Here is a 21,177-nt window from a genome sequence, read left to right as displayed (position 1 = left end):
GATTTCCCAGAGGCAGCAAACTAGCTCCAGACAGCGATACTCACAACTCTCCTGCTACTCTAGCTAACATCACAACAACAGCATATCTTGGCAAACTAGAAAGTAAGCTGAATGTCCGCAGGCAAGTAATTTAATGTCACCTGACACATAAATCATGGCTGGAATAGTGTTGTGTTTGTTTCCCATTTACAGAGCCAGGGCTGTGTACAAACACCGGATTTTTTTTTAGCACACACACAGAACGTGCGGACGTGAGGAGATATTCACTGAATTTGACAAAAAGACGTGTATTGGATTATAATCACATACCCCACCTTTAAGGACATTACTCTACTATCCTACAATTCTAAGTAACACCAAGCGATAAGCCTTACAGACCTCAAGAGTCAGTCACTCGATCAGACTCTTGATTCCACTGGACCAATGTGACGATGGCCTGCTATCAATCTTTGATTCTTAACAAAACACCTGTAATTTGCTTTATGTAGATGAATATCAATGAATTCCATGGGACGTCACACAACACATAAACTTTAATGTTGCATTTTATGACACAACACTCAGCTTTGACCTAATGCTACAAGTTCAACTGAATAGCAGCCAGTAATCTACTTTAGCATTACTGTATTTTTCATAGAGGAGATAAACAAAGACCATCAGGTTAGGAGCCATCACAGATTACATAAATTAGAAATGAATTAGGTCCATAATTCACTGCCATACGCAGTCTTTACTTGCTTGTGTAGATGTTTAAGACATAAGTAAGAGCGTCTCACTCAATTATGTGTTATGCAGCTGTCAAGGTTTCAATTTGAGGGCCAGGAGATCAAGCTGGTGATGACGTGTGCTGCATTCATCACCATGAACCCAGGCTATGCCGGAAGAACGGAGCTACCTGACAACCTTAAAGCTCTCTTTAGACCCATAGCCATGATGGTGCCAAACTACGCACTCATAGCAGAGGTAACAGGCTCTCTGTGTGTGCGTTGTTGTATGTGCTTGCTTATTTTGTCTACGTAACAGTTTATCATTCCCTTATTTTTCTCCCTCCCGCCAGGTGATTTTGTACTCAGAGGGATTTGAGTCCAGTAAGACCTTAGCGAGAAAAATGACCCAGATGTACAAGCTGTGCTCTGAGCAGCTGTCCCAGCAGGACCACTACGACTTTGGCATGAGAGCTGTCAAGTCTGTCCTGGTCATGGCTGGGTAAGAGCATCACACTCATACATACACTGACACACATGTGCATTCAGTTATTGACACTCAAACAGACACACATGCTTTAGTACACTCAGTATATTCATGTACAGAATGTGCTGTGAGACATTGTTAATGTTAAATGGTTATATTGCTAATCAGCGCATGGTTGTTATATTTTAGTCCATTGCAGAAACAGTCATCATCCAGGAGTTAGATTGTCATGCTTTGTGCTGAACACTCATATATTCAGCAAATATTTAATCAAATGCAAAAGCATAAAAAATCAAATATTGTACTATTGATTACTCAGATTAGAGGGTAAGTGCCTCTGACTGTTGAAATGACCCCATTCTTTCTTGCTGTGTATTATGGTTGATAAAAGAAAATAAGCACTTCTTCACTTAAGCAATAGTTTCACTGTGTGTCATGTGTGAAATTCATTCACTTAGTCAAATGCATATCATACCTCAAATGAATGAGCAATGAGACACATGAAGAGATGAAGAACAAGATTAAGTAGACAAAAGAAAGACTTGGAGACAGCAACAACACAGTTGTTCCTGGTCTGCGTGGGTGCATGAATAGATTTATATTGCTGTTCTTTACCATGTGTAGAGAAAGTCATGCTTTCGCCTGTTGGTTATTAGCTGAAGCTCAGGGAACTGTTGTAATTGGCTTGTGATTCATTGTCTGTCTTTGCCTACATATTACTCCTCTGAGTCTGCTCGTTCCACACTAAGCACACATTCATTATCTCCCACTCTAATGTCTCTAATGTTTTTTACTTTGTTTTTTATAATCGAGTGGAGCCAGCTTGTTGTGAAGATCAGGTTGTGCAACATTAAATTATCAGCTCATGTCGGCTGCTTATTATCTTTATCACATCTGTATTTGTAATGAGTCTATTTTCCACTAATTAATGTGCCTATTATAATATTAATTTTCCCTTATTGTAAATATTTATTTCAATGAATGCACCAACTTCGTTGGAAGAGATGCCTGTGTCGTCACTTTTGAAGTCATATTGTCAAATGAAAAGGGTTATTGCATTTTCCTTTTTAACAGATTTGCTTTTATTGCTAATATTTTAATGCATTTTTTACGAAAGTGACTAGATAATCGAGGCAGTTGGTAATAGTAATAGTGAACAGCATGTAAACTGAAAACCGAGGTTTGTTCTGCAGTATGACCAAGACGAAGTGAAGAATTAAGCAAACAAAGAAAGAATCAACCAATAAGTAAACAGACTAATAACCTAAAGAAGATAAATCCAGGATAAATCTAAAAATCACACCACTTTAGCTTTAGGATTGCTACCAATAAAATATACTGTAGCTAGTCATATTGTATGAGTATTTGTATTGTAAACTTGCAATGACTCTTTGACAAATACCCTGCTTTGAAGAAAAGGCTTTGTGTATAACAAAGTTTACATGAAATGCAGATCATTTGAAAAGTAATGATTGTTTTTTGTGTTCTTAGGTCTCTAAAAAGAGATAACCCCCACCTCAGTGAGGATGTGGTTCTTATCAGAGCCCTGAGGGATTCCAACCTGCCAAAGTTCCTCGTTGATGATGCTGTGCTTTTTGGGTAAGCCTATATTATTTCTGGTGCTCCAAATGCCCACATACTGAAAAATAACAGTACATCAAAATATTACTTCAGACCACCAGCACAAATAAGATAAGTTACAATGAGATAAAGTTGTGTTGTTTTAATGTTGTTACATGTGAAAACTGTTATTTAGTATGTATTATGCCAACCCCCTCCAGTGGTATCCTATCAGACCTCTTCCCTGGTGTGTGTATCCCTGAGCATGACTATGGTGTGCTACAATCCACCATCCTGGAGTCTCTGGTTAAGCGAAACCTGCAGCCACTGGCTAGCATGACCAAGAAGGTACAAGGGGGAAATTTATTTAATTATTTCCTTATAAATATTTTACCTCTGTAAAACACTTTGCATGTTATATATATATGTTATATATATATATATATATATATATATATATATATATATATATATATATATATATATATATATATGAAAGGATAAGGCTGGTATTATTCTTAACTTTTGTACTTTTTAACTTCCCTACCCTGTCTGTGGCACTCATTCCATTTGCTGCTGCAGATGTAAATTATTATTAAATTATTTATTTTTTTTAAAAACACAATAATTTCCTAAAACATCTGGACACTGTAGACTAGAGTTAATTGTGCATTGGTGGGGGTCTACTTTCAGCTTTGGATTAATACACAGTGTGTTAGAGACTATTTTGGCACCAGCACAGTGTATGTGAGATTAACTCAAAATAAACTTATGTAATCATAATGACAGAAAATGTCACACGTCACCAGTAGGTAGAGCAGGTCGTCCACTAATCACAGGGTTGGCAGTATCATTCTTCTGTCTACATGTCAGAGTATCCTTGAGCAAGACACTGAACTCCAATTGCTCGCAATGTTTACGCCAGTGATTGGCAGCTTGCCACCATTGGTCTGTGTGTGTCTAAATGGATAAATGAGAGGCAAATTGTAAAGCACTATGGATAAAAGTGCTATATAAATGTTGTCAACTTACCATGCCATTTATGTTTTATAATAGTTTTGGAGGTCTACAGCACAGGGTATTAAGCTATATCAAGTTTTGGCTTCACAGGCATCGATTGTTATTAGGGTCGGTTTATTGTTTTTGTATTTTCATCAGATTCCTTGACATTAATATATTGATAGAATATTGTCAGCCTTATCTTTTAAAGGGTTAGTTCACCCAAATTACATATTTTTTACAATAACTGGATCTATAGTGGTATCTAGCCATGCAGGCATTTTAGTTTTATTTGCTAAGGTTTTGAGATATCTGACTCTGAGATTTTTGCAGCCACCACAATATAATGGAGGTGAATAGAATTGAGATGCTTTGTGTTTGTTTCACTTTGATGTAATGGTAAACACGTATGTGTTTGGTTTGGTTTGTAAAACTGGTCCATCATTCTTCTCCTTTCCACTTCTTTTTATACGACCAGGTGATCCAGCTGTATGAGACCATGTTAGTGCGTCATGGTGTCATGTTGGTAGGGCCTACTGGTGGAGGTAAGACCACTGTCTACACCATCCTGGCAGACACACTGGAGACCCTCCATCGCACAGGGCACAAGGCTAACAGCCCCTTCTATCAACCAGTCAAGACCTATGTTCTCAACCCAAAATCTGTCACAATGGGGGAGCTCTACGGAGAGGTACTATAGACAAGAGAACAAATGATACAACAGCTTCTTCGCTTTTCTCTCTACATTCATTGATTATTTACCTCAACCCCTCAGGTTAACACATTAACACTGGAGTGGCGTGACGGACTGATGGCGCTGAGTGTCCGTGATGCAGTCAACGACACCAGTGACGATCACAAGTGGGTGATCTGCGATGGGCCAGTTGATGCCCTGTGGATTGAGAACATGAACACTGTGCTGGATGACAACAAGATGCTCTGTCTGGCTAACAGCGAGCGAATCAAACTTACTTCATCCATACATATGGTGTTTGAGGTTAGAACTGCATGTAGTGAAAATAGAGTTTAGTGTTTTGTCTAGTCAATAAGCAGTTTTCAAATTCATATGCACAGTGTTGAATACGGGTCCAAGGGTAAACGGCTAAAGCGTGAATGAGAGTTTGATGATCTCTGCTTTAGTGTATATTTACATGGTTCTACAGTATTTTGTGCTCCTAGATCATCTTATTTAATCTCCTTCATTAACTGTGTTTTTCAGGTCCAGGACTTGGCTGTAGCTTCTCCAGCTACAGTCAGTCGCTGTGGGATGGTATATATTGACCCTGATGAGCTCAAGTGGATGCCCTATGTCCAGACATGGATCAGTGGTCTAGAAGCCAAGGTTGTACATACTGTATCTCTGTCATTCCCAGATCTTTTATAACAGTATATGAAATTGCAAAAGATTTGTGCTTGAGGCTTGGCATAAAACTGCTTCTAAAGCAGTATTACATGTTTGTATAAGCACTTTTTTATCTGGCATGTGGTCCCACAGGTCAGTATTATGTACTGTACATACAGTATATGTAAGTCGTTACATTAATTGTATCAGATTTTCTCTCCAGTCATAGTTCTGCACTTTTGATCATAGTCCAAGCTGTGGGCATCATACAAACATCAAACGCACATACCCATCCTTTATATCTTCGACTAGTAAAGTTTCATCTGTCCCCATCATTGCTCATGTATTCTGTGTGTGTGAAACTGTGGCTGTGTGTTCCTGACTGTTTGTGCACTGGTACACTAATGGTAACGTGCTTTTTCAGGCATTTCAAGCAGGAGAACTTCAGCATCAGCATAAATGTTGATGACAGCACATCACATCAAAGTTTATAGCTTGCAACACTGAGCCTTTTATGGTGCCTTGACACCCTAAAAGAGAGTGGGTCATTTCTCCCCTCAACTTTTAACTCTCTCTCGTTGTGTATCTCTATGTCTCGATTTCTAATTGACTGAGACTATTCTGTTTGTTGACAGTGTATTTATCGCCTAATCTTTCATTTGTTTGGTGCTTTTGCTTGTTTCTGCCTTCTCCTATTTTCTCCACATTTATCTCCCACTTTTGAGTGTTTCAACCTCTCCATTAAGCTACTTCAATCAGTTTTTAACAGGCAACATTTTTTTGGGAAGGGACTTTCCTTTCTTAGTTTAAATGTTGCATTCTTCTTTGATTACACTTTTAACAAATCCGTGGAGTTTTTAGAGTTAGAGTTTATTAGAGCTTTTAAGTAATTTTGTATAGGGCTGAAATATTATCATAATCACAATATGGCTAAGAGCAATATCCAAATCACACAATCTGCAATTTTTTGATAAAGGTAAAATGTGTGACAAAAGAGCATTATGATGGAGTACTGTAGTGCTGCAGAGGTGCCCTGGCCTACAAATCTTGTTTTCCAGATGTAAAAAAACATGTTTGTCTGGTACAGACCCCAACAAATGTCACATCATCATGATTTTAATAGCTTTTTCAGTGAAAATTGTGATGCAAAAATGATAATTCCCACTAATTGTGAATCATATCGCAATCGTAATATCTGTCAAAAAAATAATCGCAATATGATTTATTTATCATATCGTGCAGCCTTAATTTTCTGTCTGGGGAATGCTAAATGCTTATTGCAGTTAGCTTAGCTTAGCATTAAGACTGGGACAGGAAAATAGCTAGCCTGGCTCTGTCCGAAGATAAGTGAGGTAAGTGAGCTTTAGAGATGCTGTAAGGTGGATTTTGTTTTTACCTTTGCACAGAGCCATGCTAGTTGTGCCTTCCTTACTTCCACCCTTTTATGCTAAGCTAAGCTAACAGTCTCCTAGCTGCAGCTTTATATTTAATGGACAAATATGAGTTCTTCTTATGAAAGTGAATAAACGTTTTCCCAAAATATCAAACTATATAACTCAAACTGTCAAACCAACTAGGTTGCTTCAGTGATTATGTAGATAAACATCTCTTAAAGATCACTGCATAACCTTACCCCCCACTGCCTACATCCATCTCTCTTTGACCCTCTTTCTTCCTTCACTTCGCGCTGTGTCTTTAGCTCCCAGACCCAGTTAGAACATACCTGCTGGAGCTGTTTGAGCAGTATGTGGAGAAGGGACTTCAGTTCGTGTTGAAGCATTGTACCCAGGCAATTCGCCAGGTGGACATCAGTAAAGTCACCACTCTTTGCTCCCTGCTAGAGGCACTGCTGCTGGACGAAGGAGGGCCAGACCTAAAAATGGTACATTAAACGCAAGATTTAACTGTCACTTTAGTCTATTTCAGTTCTATCTGTGGTGCCACACAGGGACCAGTCTGTTCATTTTTGTACAATAACAGCAGTGTAATTAATAAGATTCAGTGTTGTTGTGGGCAACAAAGGCGACAGAAGGCAAAGGCAGCACCTCTGCTTAAACCACACATGACACATGACCTTATAAATGATTGGATGCCACAAATATATAAATTGACAAAAACATAATGTAGGCAGAATGTGAACCCTGCCATGACTTACTAACTGAGCTTCTTCCTCCTATGTTTGTATGTGTGTGTTGGTGTCAGGATTCCAAGCATCTCAACAGTGTATTATGTCAGGCCTTCATATTTTGCTACCTGTGGGCAGTAGGCGGCAACCTGACCAGTTCTCACTGGGATGCTTTTGACACCTTTGTCAGAGAGCAGTTTGAAGACAACAGCAGTGTTAAGGTATATACGTATGCACACACCCACAGATACATACAGAGATAGATGGACAAGATGGAGGGTTTTTTTGCACTATACTGTATTGTAACATTTGCAGACACCACATATGTTTGTAACACACTGACAGAAATGTCACAACTGTGCCCAGTGTTGCTGTTAAAACTCTTCTCTGCCACTCAAGGCATTTTTTTATCCCTCATCTGTATTACTGAGAGTCAAATCCATTTACCACCCCGCATTTGCTGGTATTAGCATGAAATATATGAACAGGCCTGAAGGTTAGCTCATATTATATATTACATCAAAGTACTTTTGGCACTGGATGTTTCTAGCTGGAGCACAGCTAATCTGAAAAAGGATTCTTCTCTAAGATATCAGTCACTCGTGAAATGAAGACATTAAAAAAGAGCTTCCATATTGTATATTTTAGTAATACCTTCAGTGGGTTATAAGGAACATATTGGAAAGGTACATCAAATAAAAGGATGTGCTTTGTGCCAAGGTTATAAAAGCCCATTGTGTATCATTATTCTTCTTTGCCAACCTTTGAGAATTATGAATCAGCCATTATGTAATGGAGGAAATCATTTTTATTAGTAAAGAATGAGGTACAGAGAAATAGATGAAGGAAGGTGGAGGCTGATTCAGATTCATTCTTTACTCTATAGAGGAAATTTGTTTTCACAGTCTGTACACAAAAATAACTTGTCTTGGCTGGCAGTAGTGGCAGATGATTGAGGGAATGTCTTACTGACAGAGGCAGCACATAGTAGGGTAGGAACATGACTCACTCACCTGAAGGTGGAGTGATCATGTAAGTAAAAGATTCATGAAGGCTACAGAGTATCATCTGGAACATCCCGCACGCTTCCACGTCTGTTCATCTGTCTGTGCATAAGGAGCTGATGTTGTTGTTTTTGTGGTGGTGTGTATTTTAATATTATTTATATCAGAGAACTGTCTTTGTGAATGTTATTGTGTGTTTACCATGAGATGAAGCCAGTGCAGCCATCTCCCAGCTGTGAAGCTTGAGGGAATATAGACTGAACACACACATCAGTAACAGCAGGATTCAGGGAAACAAATATGGCAGACATATACTAATTCACATGCCACAGGGAAACTTCCAGTACCGCACAACAGAACCTACAATCAACAATATAGTAAAATGAGTTTCTTTAATGCCTGACTTCTAAGGATGGTTTTATAGCTAATGGCATACGGTCTAATGTAGGCACTTGTATACATTTTTGTAAAATTCATTACACTATATTTGCCCAGTTTTTGTGTGTATTTTCATGTGTGTCGATTAATGTGCATTCATATGTGCTGTATAGCTCCCGATGTATGGTACCCTGTGGAGTGTGTACATGAACTTTAACCACAAGCGTCTGGAGCCATGGGAGCAGATAATCCCTTCATTTAAATACAACAGGGAGCAGCCCTTTTTTGAGATGCTGGTCCCCACCACAGACACTGTCCGCTACGGCTACCTGATGGAGAAACTGCTATCTGTGCGACGTTCTGTACTCTTCACTGGCGACACTGGAGTGGGGAAGGTAAGGATTCATGGATACAGTAGAAACAGTAGCAACACCGTGACATACTGTACTTTAAATCACACTGACCTAATAGGTAGAAGTAATTTAACAAGAAAACCCAGATACAACGCTATGTTGATAATTATATGCCCACTGAAGGGGCTGCATCTGGGTTGCATAGAGGAAAATCACTGGCCTACCACAGCTGAAACCTGGGCTCAGTTCCCAGCAGTAGTGCTTCTAGCATTACCAGGCATTTCAGTGAAAAAAACTGAAAAAAGTTCTTCTGGTTGCTTTTTGCAACTGGTTAGCCAGGACCCACTGCATGTGTTAAGCTTGAGATATGCCTCTTTGTCTGTGTGTTTGCACTCCTTGCTGTGAAGTGAAAAGAATGGCTAGTGACTCCATGTGTACTGAAGGAAGCACCTGGTAATCAACACCCACCCTCCTGATTAAATTTGGAGAAGGGATAGCTAGAGATCATGAGTAAATTAAGGCTGAGAATACATTCAAAAAATCATTAATTAAACTAAATCTATACTAACTGCACCCATTCAAGTAAACTTTAAAATACAATAAATACAGTGGTTGTAATCATTGCAAAATCCATATGAAATACCCCAATAATAAATGACTATTAAGCTTTGGTGCCTGTTATAGGGCTGTTTTATTTTGCTAAGCCATAGTGCCTAAAAGTTTGGTTAACAGAAATTGCAAGAGAATTATTAAAAAGCTTTTGAAACTAATTAAACTTTCAGTGTTACGGGTCAAACTTGTTAGACAAGAAGTAATTTGTGTCAGTGTTATTGAAGTATTTTTATGTGTCTGTCCCTTACAGTCAGTGGTGGCTCGGGGCCTTCTTAACAGTATTCAGGAAAAGGCAGGGTACCTGCCAGTCTACATTAACTTCTCGGCTCAGACATCATCTGCCCGCATGCAGGAGATCATTGAGTCCAAACTGGAGAAAAAGAGGAAAAACATTCTGGGTATTGGCTCACAGTTGCATCACCACACAATCACTCATATATTGCAATGTAGAGAATCTGTGGAAAAAAAAATCTTGGCAGTAATGTGTAGTTAATGGGCTAAAACATGCAAAACCACTGGTATTGTCCTTGAATGATACAGTTCATCTGTTCATCTAGCCATCTGTTCATACAGTTGATCTTCACTACTCTGCTTTTTCAGTCCATCTACATACAGTATCATCCTTTCTTGCCATCTGTCCATCTGTCAATCCGTACCCTTTTCTCCTTCTCTCTCATCCTTTTCCCTTTCCCTCCCTGTAGGTGCTCCTGGTAACAAGAAGTTAGTAGTCTTTGTGGATGACCTGAATATGCCTAAACTGGACAGTTATGGCTCTCAGCCCCCTATAGAACTCCTGCGTCAGTTCCAGGACTTTTCTGGCTTCTATGACAGAAACAAGTTCTTCTGGAAGGAGATCCAGGTATAAATATATACAAATAAGATGAGCTACATCCTATTGGCGCATTTGACAGTAATGATTATGTATGTAGATATGTCTGACTTTGGCTGTATGGAGTGTGGTTGTCCCTTTTATGAATCTGCAAACAAGACGAGTAAACATTCCCTGCAGTATTCAGTTAGAACAGTAGTTTTAGAGCATTTAAAGGAACATTCACACATTTTGCCAGCTAGGCTTGTTTGCTGTCTTACAGAGTTAGCTGTCTACATAAACACAGAAGATACATCCTGCAAACAAGACAGTTTTGGAGTTGTTGTTGGGTACCTTAGACATTTTTGGCTTTTTCCGCCTGTTTCTAGTCTTCATACTAAGCCAGGAGCTGTACTTAACACAGAAAGAAGAAAATGATATTGATGTTCTCATCTAACTCTGGGTGAGATGGCAAACAACTGTATTTCCCAAAATGTCAGAGTGCCTTTTTAATGTTCGACTGGTTTTCTGTTCAGTTAAAAAGTGTAGCAATAGCTCTTTAGTATTTGTTTTTACACAGTCAGCAATCAACTATTTGTTTTCTAGTTGGACTTTCAATGAAGTTTGTCCATTTATATAAGAAACCCATTCATCTTGTGTGCCTGTGTGTGTTTGCATCTGTATTTGTGTTAATATAGTGAATCCATATTTGTGTCCTGCATTGATATAAAGTTTCCTGCATTATACAACCACACACACACTCACGAGACTGATTGTATTTTAGACTGCATGTGATGTCTTACACTATAATATAATGTAGGGGAGTGTGTGTATGGGTGCGTAATTTTAGAGGTGCACATACGCAATACATAAAAGATCTTGTGTGATGCACTGCACTACAGACAGACAAGGTCACACATACATAAACAGCATGCATATATATATATACTGTAAGTAAATTTATGCAGAGTTATCAGTTTTTAATTGAGAAGAAAGAGTTATATTCAGGGAGGAGGTGTGTGTGTGAATTTGGAAACAAAATTAAAGCAACCAACTTATTATTTTATTTAATACACTTGTTTTTCCATCCACCCTTCCATTCAACTAATTTATTCTCCCTGTGAAGTACTATTTTTAGATTAAAGTTTTAGTCATGACATATATCAAGTTCAGGATTTAAAAAAAAGTCCAAGGTTTACCACCTGTGTTCTTTACAGACCAAAGCCACAATCAGTGCAGCACAAGACAGTTAGAGAGGGAGTGACTATCTTTCACCCGCCTGCTCTTGCAGGCATTCTGACTGTTTCTGTATCTCCCTGTGATGCTCCATACAACTACCGCCTGCTCAAATGGAGAATCTTATTACTTTCACTGGCAACATGTGTCTTATTGGTTTTCCTCTAGAGAAAATAAGACACATATTGCCCTTATTGATTTTTTTAATCTAAGAAATGCTAATATAGCTATCTATAGCATTCCAGATGCTGGAATGTCAGGCTTCAGAGCAGTAGAAATATTCTCGTTGTTTACAGATCAGATTGGATTAGGGGTGGCATTTTCTTATGTTTAAATTTAATTTATGTACCTGATGTCTTGAAGAGAGAAAATGTAGGTGGGTAAGCGAGACAGACAAACTAAACTGAAACTTAACTTTATTCTGTACTGTATTTGCATGCATACAGTTAGAAACCAATTCATTTACATTGCTAAGCTATTCGTGTTAGGATTTTTATCCAGCTAGATGCTAAACACCAAGCATTAAAGTAAATATTTTCTAGTGCTGAAACAATTAGCAAACCAATTGGTTAGTAGATTAAAAGAAATTACTCGACAAATTCTTATAGTCGTATATGTTACGGACAGTTAGGCGGGAGATACCGATATGGAAACAGATGTTGATTTATTGAGACAACAGCAGAGTAAACACAGTTTGCAGGTAATGAGTGTTAGAGTAGAGAGTAGTCCTTCTAGTCTTGAACGAGACCGGACAACTGACTGGGGTGAGTGGTGTGCTTTTATCCTGGTGTGATTGGGTGCTGATGGGGAGCAGGTGTGTGTAATTAGTATTCTGGTGAGTGAGTGCCCTGAGGCTGGTTGACAGAGGAACCTGGCGACAGGTACTGTAACAGTAACAGAGACAGAAGGGTGGTGAGGTTTGAGGAGAGATACATGGAAGTTTGGGTGAATTCTATACTGAGGTGGTAATTGAAGTTGGTAAGTGACTGGGTTGATCTGTTTGGTGATGGTGAAGGGACCAATGAATCTGGGACTGAGCTTCCTGTAGCGCAGACACATCCTGATGTCCCTGGTAGACAGCCAGACCTTCTGACCAGGTTGATAGACAGGGGTAGTGGATCGTCGTAGGTCGGCCATCATTCTGCGTCTGTGAAGAGCTCGTTGCAGCTGAAGGTGAGCTGCGTCCCAGACCCTCTCGCTCTCTCGGAACCAGTAGTCCACCGCAGGTACCTCTGATGGTTCCTCTGACCACGGGAAATCAGGGGTTGGTAACTGACTATGCACTGGAAGGGAGTGAATCCAGTAGAAGGCTGGCGGAGGGAGTTCTGGGCGTACTCAGCCCAACCCAGGAACTGGTTCCAAGAGTTCTGGTGGCCATGGCAGAAGGTACGCAGGAACCGGCCGATCTCTTGGATCTTCCTTTCCATCTGTCCATTTGACTGCGGATGGTACTCAGATGATAGGCTTACTGTCACACCTAGGAGGGAGAAGAAGGCTCTCCAAACTCTGGAAATTAACTGGGGTCCATGGTCTGACACTATGTCTTCCGGTATACCATAATAGCGGAACATGTGGTTAAATAGAAGTTCTGCTGTCTCCATTGCTGTGGGTAAGCCCTTGAGGGGTAATAGTCTGCATGATTTGGAGAATCAGTCTACCACTACCAGGATGCAGGTGTTGTTATCAGAAGCTGGCAAGTAATTTATGAAATCCACCCCTAGGTGTGACCAGGGTCTGTTAGGAACGGGCAGAGGAAGTAACTTGCCGGATGGAAGGTAGCGAGGGCTTTTAGAGATGACACATTCCTGACATCCCTGGACGTATCCATGTCATGATCACATGCCCCATAGCCCCACAATACAGGGATACACGTATGCAGCAGGATGCAACCGCACCCTGGGATCCAACCCCTGGTGATAAGTTGTGATGAGAGATTGTTCATTCTAACCACTGGCAGCTGTGAGAGTCCGGAACCTGAGTGCGTAGTTGTTGATGGATTTTGACCCCTGTTTCAAATGGTATAGTTGCTCACCAGCTGACGAATCACCTGCTGGAATGCCGAAAACGTCTTTGAAGTGGGTTATGAAGGTGTTTAGAGATTGGGTAACTGGTCCGTTTTGCAACCACAGTGATTCTGCCCATTGGAGAGCTCGTCCATGCAACTGGGATATGATGAAGGCCACCTTGGATCGATCGTCAGGGTACAAGTGCGGGTGCATCTCAAAGACCAGTGAACACTGCAAGAGAAAACCGTTGCAGTCCTTCGCCGAGCCAGCGATGGGCGCCGGTTTGCCCATGGGACTGGCATACACCGGTGGTGAAGGAGTGATGGCGGAACTGACAGAAGTGCTCACTGGTGTGGAGGTAGGTGGATTGGGGGAAAGTAGTCGTCGGAGACCGTCAACCAGTTCCTGAAATGGATCCGTGGAGCTCATGCTGTTGTCCTGTTAGCGGTCTGGTCTTCTGTTACGGACAGATAGGCGGGAGACACCAGTATGGAAACAGATGTTGATTTATTGAGACAACAGCAGAGTAAACAGTTTGCAGGTAATGGGTATTTATGAGGATGCAGAATGTTCACAGATACTGTCCTTAGTTTTACGGATCCGTTGATGATGGAGGGGTAGCTGGTAGGGAAACCACACTGGAGTGGAGCACAAGCTGGAGAAGGAACACGCTGGAGTGGAATGAAGTGAGACACACGCTGGAGTGGGAACACGCTGGAGCAGGATGGAGTGGAACACGCGCTGGAGTGGAAACACAAGGAAGTGGAATCACGCTGAAGTAGGTAGACATAGTCGTCGAGAGTAGCCCTTCTAGTCTTGAACGAGACCGAGAGTGGTGTGCTTTTAACCTGGTGTGATTGGGTGCTGATGGGGAGCAGGTGTGTGTAATTAGTATTCTGGTGAGGGAGTGCGCTGAGGCTGGTTGACGGGGGAACCTGGCGAGTCTGTAACAGTATAATGGCTTAAGTAAGTAATTTTAGTAATATTCTCTGGTTCCGGCTTCTCAAATGTGAGGATGTGCTGTCATTGTAAATTGAATGTGTTTGGGTTTTGGACTGTTGGACAAAACAAGTAACATGAAGATGTCATCTTAAGCTCTGGAAAATTGTGCTGGGCATTTTCACAATTTTCTGACATTTTATAGACTAAATTAAATGATTAATTGAGAAAATAACAGATTCATTCATTCTGAAAACAATCGTTACTCTCAGCCCTAATATTTTCCCACACCTTCATCAACATTTGTGTTGGGTCCTGTAGGATTCCAAACCCATTTCAGTTCTGTAACTGGATACATTTGATGAAGTTTCTAATGGGAGACATGTTGTTCATCTTTTCTTGCCCTTCTTTTTTAAAATTTTGGCAAACCTTTCTACTCTTCCTACTTTATTCCTGTCCTCCAGGAAATGACCATTGCCGCTGCATGTGCTCCTCCAGGAGGGGGGCGCAATCCGGTTACCCCCCGATTCATCCGCCACTTCAGCATGCTCTGTCTTCCTACACCTTCAGAACACAGCCTCAAGCAGATTTTCAAAGTGAGGAGGCGCACATACACAGACATACACAGACACACATACCTGTATCAGTACACAAAGAATTATGGCCCTCAATGAGTTGTCACATATGCTTTTACAGCTTTAAACCCATAGATTGAGGATAAGCCACACACTTGTTCACAGACAGACTGTTACTTTTCCTTAGACCTCGTGTTATTATATCACTGCTTTAAAAACTGTGTTCAAAACTACAAACTAAATTTGATACTGAAAACCTTTATTCATCATAAATCATTTTGTTCTTAACTGGTTCAGGAACATTATTATGGGACCAAAACGTATAATGTTCATGTACTTCTCTCTCTGATATCTGACTCTTTTTCTCTTTTCTCCATTTCACCCCACTCCCCACTATTCATTTTCTTCACACTGTATTCCTTCTTTCATGCTTGTTATGATCTCTTTTCCCTCTCAACAACCCTTCTCCAGGCCATCCTGAACGGTTTCCTTAGTGAGTTTTCCCAGGCGGTAAAGGACTGTGCCGGTCAGATTGTGGATGCAGCTGTTGAGATTTACGACCGTTTGAGTGTAGATCTGCTGCCCACTCCAGCTAAGTCCCACTATGTCTTCAATCTCCGGGACCTCTCCAAGTGTGTACAAGGTGAGACATGAGCAAACACACTATTTGCACACACAGGCATGCACACATTCAGATCAGCTCATTGGACACCCAGGGCTCTGAAAAGAACAGTTGCAGTTGTCACAACTGCTAACGACTAACAGCCCTGCCGAACTGACTTCTTTTTTGTGTGTTTCTGAATTTACAAATATGAGAGAGAAATGGATAATATGCATACAATTGAAACACAGGAAGTGGAATAAGGTGTTAAGCGAAAAGGGTGCCGCCAGATGAAATGTAGGCATGCATTTTCCTTCTAAACACTGCACTAGTAGGTGAATTGTAGCACCTAATGGCAACCCATTTATGTGTAGTATCTTGTATCTTGTACTGTATATGTCCAATTTTTCCACTTGCAGCCATTAAAATGCATTTTGAATGGCCACTTGGGAATTGACTTGGGAAGTGGGTTGGTTTTTGGGTGGCACTTGCCTTTCCAGGCACAGGTGAGTAGATCACTAAAGATGCATTTTAATGTTAAGAATGGACACACATCAGTTGCACAGGCATATAGCATGTACACCCTCATTTGTGCTGTCATTTCCTCGACAGCACAAACTAAACTTTACCTTTGAGACTGACAGATACAGAGAGTGTCTAAATCTTTGTACCTCCACAGCATGGGGCACGGCTGTGACTTATCACTTCAAGCCACATTACCAACATTTATAAGCTCTGTCTCAGCCTTATGCTCCCAAATCGTCTGCACCATCACCCCCTCTGCCTCCTTCCCTCTCTCCCTCCCTCTCTTCATTTACCCAGCAGGCATCATTACAGCATGAAGATGAGCTGAAGTGACTTCTACGACTGCTTTCTATACACTACTTGCTCAACATAGCTAGAGTGCATTACTCAAACACACAGTTCCCTTTAGCAATACATACTGTTGGTGAGGGGTAATAAACTAACGCCCACTCTTCCCATTTTGTTATAATGCTGGCATCACATGGCCTCTCTCTACACAACATCTTCTGTTTTGAGACCATTTTCATCTTCTTCTGTTCCCTTCATATGTATTCATAGTAGATATCTTTTTTATAGCTCTGATTTAGATTGTTTGCATTGGGAAAAATGTCACTAGTTAGGTTTGTTTAACAGTATGTTATTCATTCTGCACAAACCACAAGTAAAGCAGTTTGGTGAGCAGCAGAAACTTATAGATTGTTCAGAGACACTCGTGTGTCTGTATTTTCCACTAAGCCCCTTGTTTCACACTGGCAGTCTAAAACACACATATTGTATAAACACACAGAGACTTACACATATTTAAAGTTATTAGAGCTATAATTCTCCTTTCCATACATCTATCCCTCTCTTGATGTCCAGGTATACTGCAGTGTGAGCCGAGTCAAGTGAGAGACAAGAACCAGATCTTCCGTCTCTTCTGCCACGAGTGTCAGCGAGTGTTTCATGACCGACTCATCAACAACCAAGATAAGACCTATTTCAACACCATCGTCAGTGAGATGGCCAGTAAGAACTTGGTCCACGATGGCTCACTTTGCTAAATGCACAAACCGTTTGAATCCTGCACATATTGTCACTCTACCCATTTTATTTTGCATCTTTACTGGTTGAAGAATAACCTCTTTTTGACCCTCTCTCTTTCTGCCAGGCAAATATTTTAGCATTACCTTGGAGCCCTCATACTTTGTGTCTCAGCCCATCATATTTGGGGACTTCATCAAGGTCAGATTCTTCTTATCAAAAATGCTTGATAAGTTCAGAAAACTTTTGATTTCTATGTTTACACTGAAATACCTCACAACCTTTATTTATTCCCATTGCTCTCCATCTAATAATCCCTGTAGGTGGGTGCAGAGAAAGTAGATCGTCTGTATGAGGATCTGACAGACATGGATAAGATTCAGGCTGTTCTCCAGGACTACCTCGATGATTATAATATGACCTTCTCCAAGGAGACTAAGCTGGTTTTCTTCCAGGATGCCATCGAGCATGTCTCCAGGTGTGTACATGTGAACTCTCACCACTGAATTGAGAAGTGTTTGTCTCTTGAAAAACTGCTCTCTGGTGCAATTACAGTTTAGTGTTTGAAAGATGTGTAGATATATTCCATAAAATGGCACATTTGGCTCAAATGGCGTGAAACCTGTGACCTGTATATTTCTATATAACCACCTGCTTTTTTCTTTACAAATGATGATAGCGATTTTTTCTTTTCTTCTAGGATTGCCCGTATGATTCGCCAGGAGAGAGGCAATGCCCTGCTGGTGGGGGTGGGAGGTACAGGGAAGCAGTCACTCACTCGGCTGGCAGCCCACATGTGTGGCTACCGCTGCTTTGAGATTGAACTGAGCCGAGGCTACAACTATGACAGTTTCCATGAGGACTTAAGGACGCTCTACAAGATGGCTGGTGTTGAGGGCAAAGATATGGTGTTCCTCTTTACAGATACTCAGGTATGATGGAAGGTCTTTGCTGATGTGAAACTAATAAACATTTGGATGCCTGCAGATTGTTTTTTCTTTTTGCACATCCAAGTATATCTAGAGGTGTCCACTCTCTTTGCTGTTGTAGATTGTGGTGGAGGAGTTTTTGGAGGATATCAACAACATGTTGAACTCTGGCGAGGTGCCCAACCTTTTTGAGAAAGATGAGCTGGAACAAGTACTAGCTGCCACCCGCCCCAAAGCCAAAGAGGCTGGAATCAGTGGGGAGAACAGAGATGAGGTATGCACAGACACAAACCCTGGCTGTAGAAAACATATATCATTCAGGCAGTAAAAATGTAGTACAGTATATCTACAACAGATGAATTCAAATTTTCTGTGAAGATGATCAGAGCGTCTGTCAGTGAGAGACAACCTGTATGGTTAGGTTCTTTTTTGGTAGCTTTTATTAATATAATTAGTTCTACATTAACCACACACCTGACACACAACAAAATGTGTTATTTAAACTCTTTTCTACGTGGTTACAGGTAAAATTGATCTCATCTTAGAGACAATCTTCTTTGTTGAACATTGTTTTTACTTGTTGATTAAAACTGAGTTTGCTGTGAAAAAATTACACCAATATTTCTTGAGTGAGATGTGATGTTGGAAGATGGTCAATCAAGATTTGAGGAAATTAGGCCATATGAAGAGTGCAGAACTATGAATGTCCAGACTCTGAACCTATGATGATGACAATTTTAACTAATGCGGGTCTCTAATCAATTTCAATGGTGCCCAAAAGGATGGTGGTCAAGGGTAAGACTTGACACGTAAAGGAATAGTTCAACATTTGAGGAAATACACTTAATCACTTTCTCACCATTCTCAAAAGCGCATATCAGCACCTCTAAAGCTCATTAATAACACGGTATATCTCATTTGTTTAATCTATACAAAATGTGTAAAAACAACGTTGTAGTTTTACTGGGAGTTATGAGCCAATTATCTCTTGGTCTGGCACAGTAACACATAGGGTCCTTCCAGAGAGATTTGAATATACCAGTCTAAAACAATACCAGATATGCCCACCCAATGTTTAAGATGTTCAAATAAAATCGAGAGATTATCAGTATCAAAAGCTGCAGTAAGATATAACAGAAGTAAAAACAAAGACTGACCACTGTCAGTAGCTAAAAGAAGATAATTATGAACTTGCATAACATTTCAGAAACAACACACATACACAGTGTTAACCACAAAGGGCCAAAATAGCCATAGAGTCTGGGCAAGAGCAGTCAGTTAAAGTCAGTGCCCCCAAGCGAGCTGTAAGAAAATATCAGCCTTTAATGTTATCTGCCTACTGAGACAGAACCTCCAGAAGTAATGGAATCTCTGCATGCGTGTGTGTGGCCTTCAGGTGTTCCAGTTTTTCATCTCACGTGTACGGGAAAAGCTGCACATTGTGCTGTGTATGAGTCCCGTGGGCGATGCCTTCAGGTCCCGCTGTCGTATGTTTCCTTCACTGGTCAACTGCTGCACCATTGACTGGTTTGTGCAGGTATGCTGAGATAGCTCTCATTTTTCTGACCTTGTCCAGTCATATATGATTAACACTTTGGTTTGGGGTTGTGAAATTAAAGATGATTATGTAATTATTATACATAGAAAGTCATAGAATATAAATATAATTATTCTAACTGGTACAAACATGTTATAGGGATCATCTACATGTTTGTTAGGATGTATCACTTTCCTTGTCTTGAAACAATCTGCAGCACCATTCTTCTTTTGAGCTATCTAACATTACCACCATGCTGCTGGTCCTGGAAGCTATCCCCTAAATGAAATTTCTTCTTCACTCTGACATAATTTTCCACCCCCTTTTTTGCATTTTTCTTGTTTTCTATCATCTCACACTCACTCACCATTCTCTTCACCTGCTCTTGTTCAGGATTGTAATTTATGGCTTTCTATCTATATTGTTCCATTTATGTCATTTGTCAATTTCTTAATTCAGTTGTGGAAGCTTGTAATTTGCATCTTTATTTAATTATTTATTATTGCATTTTGTAAATTTTGTATGTCTTTCTATTGTTGTTGTGTTGAATCACCATGCAAATAAACAAAAGCTAAAATAAAAGCTATATATCCTTGCCCTCACTGCAAACTTTATCTCGCTCTTTCCTCTTTTCCCATTTACTCTGTGGTGCCCAGTGGCCTCGTGAGGCGCTCCTCTCTGTCTCTCAGGTCTTCTTCCAGAATGTGGACTTTGGCAGTGAGGATCTGAAGCAGAGGATTTCGGCCATGTGCGTGGAGATACATGTTAGTGTCACAGACATGGCTGAGCACTTCTTCTCAGAGCTCAGACGCCGATACTACACCACGCCTACCTCCTACCTGGAGCTCATCAACCTCTACCTGTCCATGCTAAAGCAGAAGAGACAGCAGCTAGTGCTTGTAAGTCTAACCATGAAAATGCATGAGCAATTATCATTACAAGTGATTAGTTGTCAGTTGTGGTGTTGATGGTAAATCTTTACATGACATTGTTGAAGAGGAAACAGTAGCTAGTTGCTCTAGCTAGTGGTTAGTAGTAATTGTGAATAAACTCTGTGATCAGCTTATTTGTGGTTGTGGCACTGTAATGCATTTTGTCTTATTTTGTAGATTATGTCTGCATGCAAAATATGCATAATATATCTGTGTGTGGGGGTGTTGTACGTATAGGCCAGGGATCGTGTGAAGAACGGTCTGACCAAACTGCTGGAGACCAATGAGCTTGTGGACAAAATGAAAGTGGACCTGTCTGCTCTGGAGCCAGTCCTCAAACAAAAATCCATTGATGTTGATGCCCTCATGGAGAAACTGGCTGTAGACCAGGAGAGAGCTGACGAGGTCTGCTTGTGTGTGTGTGTGTGTGTGTGTGTGTGTGTGTGTGTGTGTGTGTGTGTGTGTGTGTAGAGAGAGATAAGGTAGCATTGTTACTGAAGTT

At 40.5% G+C, this 21,177-nt stretch overlaps 1 protein-coding gene across 3 annotated transcripts in view; it reads left to right on the top strand.

The window, feature by feature from the left end:
- dnah6 (dynein, axonemal, heavy chain 6) overlaps positions 1 to 21,177 on the top strand; it is a 61,531-nt gene that overhangs the window by 16,481 nt on the left and 23,873 nt on the right. For all 3 annotated transcript variants that reach the window (XM_044190579.1, XM_044190580.1, XM_044190581.1), the window contains 22 exons: positions 796 to 963; positions 1,058 to 1,206; positions 2,683 to 2,790; positions 2,973 to 3,099; positions 4,229 to 4,441; positions 4,526 to 4,747; positions 4,970 to 5,092; positions 6,792 to 6,974; positions 7,295 to 7,438; positions 8,773 to 8,994; positions 9,815 to 9,962; positions 10,266 to 10,423; positions 15,018 to 15,149; positions 15,600 to 15,771; positions 17,116 to 17,262; positions 17,405 to 17,478; positions 17,601 to 17,755; positions 17,978 to 18,209; positions 18,328 to 18,480; positions 19,603 to 19,743; positions 20,400 to 20,642; positions 20,913 to 21,080. In XM_044190579.1, the coding sequence (XP_044046514.1) occupies positions 796 to 963; positions 1,058 to 1,206; positions 2,683 to 2,790; positions 2,973 to 3,099; positions 4,229 to 4,441; positions 4,526 to 4,747; positions 4,970 to 5,092; positions 6,792 to 6,974; positions 7,295 to 7,438; positions 8,773 to 8,994; positions 9,815 to 9,962; positions 10,266 to 10,423; positions 15,018 to 15,149; positions 15,600 to 15,771; positions 17,116 to 17,262; positions 17,405 to 17,478; positions 17,601 to 17,755; positions 17,978 to 18,209; positions 18,328 to 18,480; positions 19,603 to 19,743; positions 20,400 to 20,642; positions 20,913 to 21,080 (3,582 nt within the window). The remainder of the gene's footprint in view (positions 1 to 795; positions 964 to 1,057; positions 1,207 to 2,682; positions 2,791 to 2,972; positions 3,100 to 4,228; positions 4,442 to 4,525; positions 4,748 to 4,969; positions 5,093 to 6,791; positions 6,975 to 7,294; positions 7,439 to 8,772; positions 8,995 to 9,814; positions 9,963 to 10,265; positions 10,424 to 15,017; positions 15,150 to 15,599; positions 15,772 to 17,115; positions 17,263 to 17,404; positions 17,479 to 17,600; positions 17,756 to 17,977; positions 18,210 to 18,327; positions 18,481 to 19,602; positions 19,744 to 20,399; positions 20,643 to 20,912; positions 21,081 to 21,177) is intronic.

This window comes from Siniperca chuatsi, linkage group LG3 (assembly GCF_020085105.1).
Source record: "Siniperca chuatsi isolate FFG_IHB_CAS linkage group LG3, ASM2008510v1, whole genome shotgun sequence".
NCBI lineage: Eukaryota > Metazoa > Chordata > Actinopteri > Centrarchiformes > Sinipercidae > Siniperca > Siniperca chuatsi.
This window is presented reverse-complemented; position numbering and strand designations above follow the sequence as displayed.